The sequence below is a fragment of the Tamandua tetradactyla genome, chromosome 6, assembly GCF_023851605.1.
Source record: "Tamandua tetradactyla isolate mTamTet1 chromosome 6, mTamTet1.pri, whole genome shotgun sequence".
NCBI lineage: Eukaryota > Metazoa > Chordata > Mammalia > Pilosa > Myrmecophagidae > Tamandua > Tamandua tetradactyla.
In genome coordinates, this window is record NC_135332.1 from 168,544,872 (window position 1) to 168,556,881 (window position 12,010).

The following is a 12,010-nucleotide window of genomic DNA, read 5'->3' on the forward strand; positions in this document are numbered from 1 at the left end:
TAGTCCAAGCCACTGATAGCTTCCATTTTGACGATGAAATGTCCCCTAACCAATTTACCCACATTTTCTCTTGTAACTTTCACACAGCAGCCAGAGTGATCTTAAAACAGAAATGCTCAAGTCACATCTTGGCTTAAATCCCTTTTTAAATCTCCCCACCATTTTTAGGATAAAGTCCAAAATCCACATCAAAGGCTTCAAGACTCTGCTAAAGCGAGCTCTTGCCCACTTGCCCAAACTCCTCACACACAGCCTGCTCCCTGAACTGCCACCACAGGAACTTTTCTCTCAGCCCCTTCTATCTCCAAGCTCTCTCCACCTGGCAGGTGGTGTTCCCTCTGCTGAGAACACTTTTGCTCTCTCCTTTTGTCTGGCTAATCCCTCTCCTTACTCCATCAGTCTGTTTGTTCTTAGAGCACAAAGTACATCTCCTTCATGACATTCGTAGTGGAAATATGTATTTGTTTGTCCCAGGTTCATTCCTGCTCAGTTCTCCACTGCGCTGTGCTTAGTGTCAGCCTGGTAAACTTAGATCTTATCAGGAGTCACTAAACAGTTGGTGAAGGGTAAAAACAGAAAAGGATGCCCACTGGCATTCCAGTATTATTGCAACTGTGAGCAAGTGTGAGCATGGCAGAGAAGAAAAGCTGGAAGAAAATAGAGCAGGAAGACAACAGTGGCTGTCTTTGGGTGATGGCCTATCCTGTAAATGTTTGCTTTCTGCCTTTTCTTGGTATCCGATATTTTGAAATGACTGTGCCCAACTCTCATAAAGCAAAAAATAAGAGGCTTTGAAGCCACAATCATATGACAGCAGCTTGGGTCTCCCTAGGTTTCCTCCCCACCTTTGGGCCTGCCTGGATCCACCTGTACGGCGCCCCCAGGAACCAGAGTCTGATGGACGATTATCAGGAACTGAACGAAGGCTTTGGGGAAGGCGTGTCCTTCAGGGGCAGGATCCTGGTGGAAATCGCTGTGGAAATCCTCGCCGGAGGGGCCCAGGAGTCTAAATTTTCCAAGGCCCAGAAGGATCTCAAGTTGCTTTCCAAGGACAAAGACTCCAAATCTTCCAAAGGCTTGAGTAAGGACAAGGCAGACAAAACGGACGACGGAAAATCCCAGCAGGCTTCCGGCAAAATGAACTCGACCGAGGTCGAGGTGGAGCCTTTTGATGTGCGGCCCGAGGTAGGTGGCCCCGGTTTGTGAGCACTGGCCTGAACCCCCCTGGCAGAATCTGCACTGGCCCAGACCTGCCCTTTGCAGCCGGTCTCCATCTCCTTGTACACATCCCAGCTGCCTGCTCAGGATAAATTCCTTCTGCATCCCCCCCTCCATCCCAGATTCCCATGGAAACCAAAAACTGAAACTATCCTGTAAATGTTTCCTATTCTGGGGGCCAGGTGGGAGTGGGTGGTGGGGCAAAGGACTAAACTATACCGTGCCTGGTTTGGTTTGGCTTTGTCAGTTTAGTGTATGCTCAGATGCCAGATAATGAGAGTAGGTGCAAGGTGGAACTTGAAAAGTGGAGAAATCTATTCCCCTGCCCCAAGCCCGTGGGACATGACAACCCAAGGGAACTCTTATCCTCCCTTATTATTCACCATAAAGCACATTCACAGTTTTCCCCAGCCCAGTTACATATTATGAGAAGGACATCTTGGGCTCCAGGATGAATATAAGCTGTAAATGACCTCTCAAGAGTTTAGTTTAGTCATAATTAAACAGATGAGAGAGCTTCCTGTTGTGTTAATAGTAGAAGTGGGTAGATTCCAACCCAGTTTGGTTAATTCTGCTTCTAGGATCAGCCAGACCATACTTTCTGGTCGGAAGATGATGATGGTTGTTTTTCCGGATCTGTCCATTCCTGGGGGACTAGGCTGGTAAAAGGATTATAACATGGGGGGTCAATTCGCCTTAGAAGAGCCATATTTTTTTCACTGCTGGAATCTGATCCAGCCTAAGGAACAGTGTTGGGGAGAGGTTGGCCCACCGGGTAGGAAACCTGAGGACTTTGGTTCTATTCATGGCCCTCACCCGAACCCCTGTCTGTGTTTCTGCTTGCCCATCAACAGAATGGGGCAATGGTGTCTCTCTGCTATAAATTTTTTCGGGAGCCTTACTGAGGGGATGCATGTAAAAGTTTCAGCTTAACCCCCGGCACACACGTAGTAAGCGTGCAATTTATTTTTTTCCTACTAGTCAGGTTGTGACTCTGGTTCGCTTTCACCACCAGTGGGCAGCTGTTTAGAGCTCTTGTCCTCATTCCTGGTGGCTGACTTCGGATTTGTGGCCCTGCTCAGTATTCTGTGCTGAACCCGATGTTGGAAATATTCTCTCTGGATATATGTGTTGTGGTTAGAGTTGACGTCGTCCTTATATGATTTTGTGTGAGCGTGCATGTGTTCATATTTCTTCAGGATAGATGCCAACTTTTAAAAATAAATTTAATTTTCTAGAAATTAACACTTACAACTCTAGACTAAATGTGATGGCTATAAGAGCTTATAATCTAGGCCCTGATTTTCTTTAAGTATTTTCTAAAAGAGGTCATACAATATTTGTTCTTTTTTTTTTTTCCTGGCCTTTTTTGCACAACATAACATCCCCAAGGCGCATTCACTTTGTTGTATGCCTCATGACTTCGTTCTTTCCTGTAGCTGCACAATATTCCATCATATGTACACACCTCAGTTTGCTTTTCTGCTTCTCAGCCAATGTACCCTTTGGCCTCCTCTGTCCATTGGGCATCACGGATAATGTCCAAAATAAACAATCCATGTCTTACAGCATCCTCACTTAGTCGTACAATTGTCCACACTCTCAATTTTGGACAATTTCCATTAGTCCAAAGAGAAAAATAACGGATAAACACACCCTCACCAAATAGCAAATCCGAAACAAAAGAAAAGATAACCAACTTTTGAAACTTGACTTTGGACTTTGCCAGATAGCGGGTAGCTTAGCAGCCACTGTGCTAATATCCTGGGTATCTGTCCACCTGGCAGTCTTCCCTGCTGAGACTTCAGGCTGGCCATTCTTTCCTGAACAGGGATTGCAAGTAAAAAAGGGTCTAGAAGAAGATCTTCTGAGGCCAAGTCAATACCTAGCTCTCAGATGCTTTGCTGAGGCCATCTGTGAACTAAATTCTAGCAGACACCAAGGTGACTATGAACTCACGTGGGGTACAGAGTGCATTTGTCTACAAGGTCAGGGAGCCATCCTGACTATTTGTAAAAGGCAGTAGCAGAGGGAAATCCAGACATCATTCAACACCTTACTTCTCCTGCCTTCTCTTTTTGTCTTGGCTCCTTGTTTGTGATCAGTTTCTTTCTGGGTTGATAAGCTATCTACTGCTGCATAACAAATTACCCCAACATTTAGAGCTTAACACAACAAACACTTTATTTTCTATATGGATCAGGAATTGGGAATAGCTCAGTTCAGTTTCTGGCTGGGGATCTCTGCAGAGGTTTAGTGCAGACATTGGTTGGGGTGTCACTGGGGCTGGAGGATCTGCTTCTAGGGTGGCTCACTCCATACGGCTCTTCTTCACCACGTGGACCTCCCACCCCCCGCCACAGGCTGCAGGTGTGGCCTCATGGTCCTGCGGCTGCCTTCCCCACAATGGGGGACCCAAAAGGGGGCAGGAAGGCAGCTATGGTGTTTTTCCTGACCTGGCCTCAGAAGCCACTGTTCACTTCTGCCATGCTCTAGTTGTTAGAAATGAGCCAAGTCCAGCCCACACTCAAAGGAAGAGGAATGAGGCTTAACTTTTAAGGAGAGGATTGTTCAAGAATTTGTGGGCCTATTTTAAAACCACTACATCAGACTTCAACCTTCTGCAGAGTCCGAGCAGCTCAGAGCTTGCCCTCACCAAAATGGCAAGGTCCCTTCTTGCAGCATCTTTTGTTGGGGCTTCCCAGCGCCCTCATGCTCCAGTCTCCCCAGCTGCAGCCAGGCCTTCTTTGCTCCTACCTCACCACCAGCACAGCTTAGTCACCCTGAGCCAAACTTCTGTAAAGCGAAGGTAATCAAATAAGTGTGCTTAATTTTAAAATTCTGTGGACATCTACTGAGTTGCTTCTTGTTTAAACATCATCCTTAGATTAGTAGGAAAGAAAATTGAATCTGAATGCATGGAGTAGAATGGATGACGTAGAATGGAGTGGACATGCAAATAAATGTAACAGGACATAGAAGGAGAAAAGGACTTTAAGAAGGTACACATGAAGTGCTCTTATTTCCCAGAGGAAGTGAAACATAATGACTAAAAAGCTGGGCCCTCAAATAAGCCACCTGTTTTTAAACCGTGGTTCCTGGTTAGGCTACGGATTAACGTAGTCTCCATTTGAATGTTTGGGCAAGTGACTCAACTTCTTTATGCTTATTTCCAATAATAACCCTGACCTCACATGCTCAAGGTAAGGATTTAATGAATTAATACATGCCAAGTGCTTAATACATAGCCTGGCACAGAGTAAGTGCTCAATAAATATTAGCCGCGATTAGTAACTTTGGACAATTCTTTTGGTCTGTGTGTCCTCATCTATAAATGAGCATAACAAAAACAACTTCCTATGGGAGTGGTAAGGGTGACATGAGATAATGTAGGTAAAATTCTTAGTACCTCATCTGACACATGATAAGAACTCAATAAATAGAACCCATCATCATTCTTCCAGCTTGGGAAATCACGGTGTGCTTCCAGAAGGAAGAGACATTTGAGTTGGACCTTGAAGGATGGGTAGGATTAAGACAGACATTCTGACCTGTTGAGAGACGAGTTATCATGGCTCCCCTTTATTGGGCTTCTTATGTACAGGCTTTGGACGAGGTACTCTGGGTGGAAGAGCTCACTTCTCCCTCGCATGCCCAATTTTGACGTTTATTTCACAGATAAGAAAAGTGACACCCAGTGAGTGGCTTGACTTGCCTAAAGTCAATGAGCTGGGAAGCAGTGGAGTTGGGATCTGAAGAAGGTTTGTCTGGCTGTGGGGCCTGTGGCCCCTCTTCCTTGCTCACCAGCTCACATCTCCTCCAGGTCTCCAAATAGTTTTCCACCTTCTCCCAGATAGTTAACTCAGCTTCCGGAAGGCCAGACAAGAGGGTAATTCACAGCCAGTGGATGGGGTGGCAGCAGGCGGGAGGTGTTTGCGCTGTGACTGAGCCCCAGCCCCGGGCTGCCACCCCTCCTGACATTTCCTGGTCAATAGGAATGTTTCCTGCTGTTCAGGAGAGCGGAGGGTTCACTTTGCTCTAAGGGCGTGGAAACCCTTTGGCTTTCTGAGGGGCAGAGTTCAGTCCTGACTGAATGGGTAGCAGGTCCACCAAGGCCCACAGCTGCTTTATTGCCTTAGATTATTCGCATTGCCCTTTCCGTGGAATTTGACAAATCCAGCTGCAAAACCGGGGCGCACAGCCTGCGTGGTGAGGCTCATTTGGCCCCTTTGCTGGACATGCGAGGCTGCATCCCCGCCTCCCAGCATCATTTGGCAAATACTTGTGAATTACCTTGTGATGGCTCCTGTCTTGGGATCTGTCACATCCTGTTTTCCAGACCACAGGCTCCTTGAGACGGCAGCTTTGCCTGAGATCAGCTCTCAAATCTCAACTGACTTTATCTTGCTGTGTGGCCTTGGGAAGTCCCTGCATCTCTCTGGGCTTTGGTTTGTTCAATTGAAAGGTGGCGGTTGCAGTAGATGCCCTCTAGGGCTTTTCAAAGGCCATAGCCCAAGTAATTCCAGGGCCTAGGTGACCCTGTCTGCGTCAGCCACGGCGCCCTGCCAGCGTAGTAGTTAGCGCGTCCTAGATGCGTGGTGACTGCCTGATGTTCAGGCGGATGCCTCCCCACCCTTCTCGTTTTATCCAGGTTTCTCTTTTTTCGGGGAGTACAGGTTGACTATGTCAGCACCAAGGCACTGGATTAACACGTTAGAATTTAAAGAGCACTGGATCTTAGCATCTAAAAATACCAGAAACCTGGGAAAGTTACTCGACAACCAAATTTTCTCAGTTTTCCTCTTTGCAAAAGGGGATGATGCTAATTTTCATGTCTCAAGGTTAAGAGGACCGAGTAACATAATGCATGTGACCATAGAGCCCCATTCAAATGCGAGGGTTGAATCTTTGACTCTGCATATCTGGTCTCTGATTTTGTTTTCTAAATGCCTGATCACCAGAAGGAGATCCCGGGCCTTTGCTTCCCCAACAGCATCTTACAAAGGTACAGAGGCCAAACTTAGCCTTTAAAATTAAGCGATTTATTGTAAGGTAGAAAATCAGAAGGTTGAGGCTGCATCATTCTAGATACATGGCTGCATTTGGATTTGCAATCTGTTGGCCCTGATCCCTGCCGGTCTGGTTAGGAGAGAAATGTGCTGTGTCAGGCTGAAAGTGGGATACAAATGCCCAAATAGTGTCCAGGAATAGAAATCTGATCAGGTTAATATCACTAATTTAATTTCCTGTGGAGACAATGAAGAAAAAGCCAGTCCTAGCTAACAATTTTTTCTTTCTATAGCTCGTGCCAGAAAGATATGAGGAATTTTTACTCTTTGGAACATTTTTCGAAGCTACCATGATTGACCGGAAGATAGGAGATAAGCCCATTAGCTTTGAAGTTTCTGTTGGTAAGTGCAGACAAGCCTGGCTCCTCGCATAAATAGTGGATTTAGTAACTCTTTATTGAGTAAGTGAATGTGTGTCTTCTATGAAGAAAACAGTACTCTGTAGGAAGGGGGCACCACAGAAGAAATTAACTACACCTTGTCCACTCTCAGCAATATGTAAGGGATAGATTTATATGCATATACTTTTTAAAATGAGCAAAATAATTATTAAGAGTGTAGGTTTGGATTTAGACAGGCTTGGATGAATAATCCTGGCTCTGTGACCCTGGGCTCACTTGACTTCTCTGGGTGTCAGTTTCTCACTTATAAAAAAAGATGACTAGCTCCTCATGGAATTGTGGCAAGGGTTTGAGTTAATGCATTCAAAATACCAGGCATTTTGTAGGTGCTATTATTAGAACTCCCAGCCATCTTCCTGGGCTCCTGTGCAGCTGGGAAAACCACTCCAAGAAAGAAGGTTCCGTCTGAGAAGGTGTTGGGTCACAGCTGAGCAGCTCTCTTTCAACAGAGCAGAAGACATGGAGATGGAGCCCAAGTCTTCCAAGCTGCGAGTCCAGAGGGTGACTCTGTGGCTGATGTGTTTTGGGACGTGCGCCTTTATAAGGAAAGTAGAAGGACCTAGGAGGCTAGTTCTGAGAAAAGAGGTTGGTTGGGGGCTGAGAGAGACTTGACAGCTGGCTTCAGGTATCCAAAAACTGAGGAATAGAAAGGAGGCTGAGAGTGGGGGCTCCAAGGCAGAGATCAAGGATGTGTGGGCAGATGTGACAAGTGGGATGATCTGGGGTGTCTCCAAGGAAGACGTTTCCTCTAGGCAGGCTGGTCTCTTAGTGGACCTGGCTATGCAGGAGGGCAGTGAGCTGCCTAAGTGGGGGTGTCCCCACCTCTAAACTCCTACTTTCCAGAATCCCATTCTCTAATCTGACCTCTAGCCCTCTCCTTTCCTTTTAGTATGAAATCTTTCCCTTGACTCATGGAGGCATCCTGTCCTTTCCTCTGTCTCCTTTCCCGTTTCACTTCCTTCTCTGTCCATCTCAGACCATGTGGCGCTTCCCTTCACCTGCTCTCCTCCAAGTTGCCTCAATTATTTTCCCTGTTATATGACTAAACAACCCTAACCCTGATCCACCCAGTTACCCTCCTGGGCTCACACTGTCTGGGGCTGAGATTCGTTTACCACAAACCTAATGCTTTCAACCATAATGGATATCCAAAGAGGTTGAACAATCATCTGAATTTACCCAGCTGGTGAACATTAGAAAGAGGACTCAGACCAGGTCTTCAAAGTGTAAGTTCCCTCCTCCTCCTAGGACACCGTTGTGTCTCCTGTTAGGCTCTAAGCTAAGGTGGGAGTAGTGGAGAAGAGGAGGAGGAGGGAACTGGAATGAGATTGGGAAGAAAGGCTTGTGGGCGTGGCAGCACACCGAGGTCATGGATTGGCCAACCATGTATCGAGAACCTGCATTTGTGCCATGACCTGCAGACAGCACCGAAGATACAAACACTAACAGGATGCCATTTCCATCCTCAGAAAGTTTACAGACATCTAAATAAATTAATTAAAAACAAGAGAGTAGAGGAATGGTAGGAATATACTTTTGATACTTTGGAACCTGCACTGGGTCAAGAAGCAGAGCCTGAGGCTGGGGTTTTGTGTGAGTTTTTGGTGCTGTGCTCTTGGGAGATGGGGAGTGCAAGGAGGAGAGGGCAGGTCTTCCTAGAAGAGTGGGGATGGCCCCACTCGGAACTGCTTTCCAGAATCAGCCTGATCCCACGGGAGCTCAGGCATAGGAGGCACAACAGTCTTGGTCCTGCCTTGAGGCATGGGGCTGGGCTTCTGCATCCCCTTATCAGTCAGTCAGTGGCCTCCCGCAAGGATAAGGGGCATTATGTGCTCCAGGGAGAGGCAGTATCCATCAGGGGAGGGCAATTCCCCAGAGAATCTGGTAGCTGTGTGCTGTTAACAGCCATCTCAGCCCCTGGGGATTGGGTGCCCCTGTCTGATAAAGGGGATCCGGGTGGGGCACCAACAGCATCTACTGTAGGAATTCTGAGGCATGTCATGGTATATTATTGAATGAAAAAGGCAAGTTACAAAATGACTTATCTACTAGTAATCTCTCATCAATGTTTACATGAAAAGTTTTGGAAGGATATACACTAAAATATTAAAAATGCTTATAACTGGGTTTTGAGATTTCAAATGATCTTTTTCCTTTTTCCTCCACTATATTTTCTAATATATAATTTATGTCATTTTTACAAAAGAGAAAGTAAGGTAAATGCAGTCAATGGCTCATCGTCACTGTTGATGCCATTGCTTTGGTCTGATGGTCGCCCTTGCCACCTCCATGCTGAGACCTAATGCCCTGCCCTGGGAGGACGTGAACTTGGATCCCCGATGCCAGGCAGCCTGCTTCTGCTTGCTGACACCTCGTCCCTCTCCCTCTGCTCCCGCTTCCGCAGGGAATTTTGGAAACTTGATTGATGGAGGGTCCCATCACGGGAGTAAGAAGAAGTCAGCTGAGCCAGCTGAAGAGGACATGCTCCCGCTGCTGCAGGAGGGAGGGGACCCGGCGCACGATGCTGCCATCCCCATGGTCTCCACCACTCACCCTGAGAAGCCCCTGGTGACAGAAGGGAACAGGTAGGGGACAGGGCAGGGGAGAACAGCCAGTAGATCTGCAGTGGAATTTTTGTCCAATTTCTGGGACCATATGATTCGGTTCTTCCCTAAAATAAGAAACATCATTTTTTATCTCAGCTGTGGGTACAAGGTGCAAACAGGCAGCCTAATAAGTGCCTCTCACTGAAACCTCAGAAACACTTTGGCAGCTCTCCAAATGGCACAACCAGGGAATTCATTTAAGGGCAGCACACAGACAATTATTATTGTCATATTGGAGGCCCCCTTGTTTCTATAACTCTGAGATGTAACAAGGTAAGGAAGGTCAGAATTTAAAGCTTCAGTCCAAATCCTATTAACATATTCATCTATGCGCTGGACTATTATGCAAACTCCATTTGGTGGGGTTATTGAGTACATCATGTCTTATTTTTGCCACAGTCATTTGCAAATTGAAGAACTCAGAAAATGATAGTCATCAAGGAAAGACCATTTCAGCAAACAACCAGGCTCCTACATGCATTCTCACTGGATCCTCACTTTAATCCTTGTAAATTTTCAACCTGCAAAAAGAAGTAACATTATAGAATTCTGCTTTGTGACATTATAGCATTCTGTTTTAGGGAAGTAGTGTCAAGGTTTCCGAGTGATTTGCAGAGGACGGGCAAGGCACACCGTCAAGCCGCACTCAGTAGGAGGTTTCCATGTGCTGCGACTTGTGCTGTGAGTTAAAAGCTTGTGGTCTCACTGGGTGCTCATAATAGCACATGGCTCTCCCCATTTCACACGTGCAGAGACTGAGGTCCAGAGACAGGATGTAACCCCGACGGTGTCACATTGCTTGTGTTCTTTATTCTTTCAGTTCTTCTCACTCTAGACACTCTCCTAGGAGACGGACCCTTTCCCTTCCCAATCTATGTCCCTAGTCAGCCTTCCTGCCTGAGAAGCAGAACCAGATACCTCCACTTGGGTGTCCCACAAATGATTCTCCAGACTCATTGTCTTCAACGCCAGCATTGCTCTTTTGCCTCCATTCAGATATTGCCTTGTATTTGTTCTGCACTTCCCAGTCTCCAAAGCATGTACGTTTGCAATCATTTACGTATTGGCCTGGAGTTCAAGAATGAGATTGGAGCTGAAGACACATTTGGAGCAGAGGGTCATCATTTAATTCTTAAGGCTGCAAACCTACCTGTGTGCAAAGTCACAAGCCTGGCTCTGTGTCAGGGCATCCATTCAAGCTGGCAGTCTTCTCTCTCCATGGGCATGTGGCACCTCCCATCTGCTGGCCTCCATCTGCAGTGCCATGTGCCTGAGCAGCCACAGAATTCTGGTCCTCATAAACACAGTAAGACAAGGAGGACCCTGAGAAAAAAAACCACACACACACACACACACACACACACACACACACACACACACACACAGAGGTCTTGAACATAATTAGCACAAAATCATCCAAACCAAAGAAACCTTGGAACAAAGTTCAGTATGGGCTGAAAATTGATGTGGTTGCAGAATTCCCAGTCATATTAAAAGAGGGAAAACAAAGAGAAGTTTGGTTTCAAACCTTTTTTTGTACTTCTGCTGCAATAACAACCTCAGTTTCTGCCAAGAACCTATTTGTCTTCCCTTCTGAATGGACACCTGCTGGTTTATTTTCTGCAGAACAGGCGATAGGACACCTTTGCTAACGTTATTGTCTCCTTCAGAAGGAATTTGTGTTAGAGAGCTAAAAATAACTGTTTACTTTTTCAGATTGAAGTTCTCTTTAGTTTTTCGGAATGGAATCAAAGTTTGCTCTCTTTTCTCTCTCCGTATCATACAACACTGTTTTAAACCCTGCCTACATGTATCACCATGCTCATTACAAGGTTTTGCCTTGGCTTTCTTTCCAGTTTTCTACATGCTGCCCCAGTGTTTGTAGGAACGTCCCAAGTAACTAGTCAAGAAAATAGCTGCCATTAGGCAGGAAACCTCTTCAACTTTTTGCTATACCTTCTATCTTACCTGTCTCCATCCTCACCTCCTTTTTGGGAATCAAAATCTACAAATAAGCTTCTCATTTTCTGTCTTTAGTTTTCCCATTTTAACTGCCTCTTTCTCATCAATGTTTAAATATATCCATCTGTAATCCTCAAAGATTTCCTTTGACTCCACATTCTTCCTTCTATCTACTTCATTATCTCTCTTCCTAGTTAAGACAGCCACCTACATAATTAGCACCAGTATCTGGAAACAATAAATATATGTTGGATGGATGGATGGATGGAAGGAAGGCTGGATATAAGAAAGAACTGATGGACAGAAGGAATGGTAGATGGAGGAAGGAAGGATGGGCGGATGGATGGATGGATAGAGGAAGGAAGGAAGGATGGGCGGATGGATGGATGGATGGATAGAGGAAGGAAGGAAGGATGGATGGATGGATGGGTGTGTGGGTGGATGTATGTGTGTAAGGATGTAAGGATAGATGGATGGATGGATTGAAGGAAGGGTGGATGTAAGGAAAGAAGGATGGATGGATAGAAGGAAGGAAGGACAGATGGAAGCTGGGTAGATGGATGGATGGATGGATGGAAGGATAGGTGGATGGGTGGACAAAACATGGAACACTGAAGATGTGTTTGGTGATGATGGAAGCATTTATCTCAGGGCTTTCACCTTTATTAATAATGTTATTACCCTCTTACATTTCTCTAGCAATTTCAATTTACAAAATGTACCCATGCCTGCTATTTCCATTGATCCTTATACA

At 45.8% G+C, this 12,010-nt stretch overlaps 1 protein-coding gene across 1 annotated transcript in view; it reads left to right on the forward strand.

The window, feature by feature from the left end:
- Positions 1-12,010, forward strand: part of FER1L6 (fer-1 like family member 6) — a 178,839-nt gene that overhangs the window by 64,804 nt on the left and 102,025 nt on the right. Inside the window, exons 11-13 of the mRNA XM_077167599.1 lie at positions 833-1,185; positions 6,521-6,629; positions 9,093-9,273. Coding sequence (XP_077023714.1) covers positions 833-1,185; positions 6,521-6,629; positions 9,093-9,273 — 643 coding nt within the window. The remainder of the gene's footprint in view (positions 1-832; positions 1,186-6,520; positions 6,630-9,092; positions 9,274-12,010) is intronic.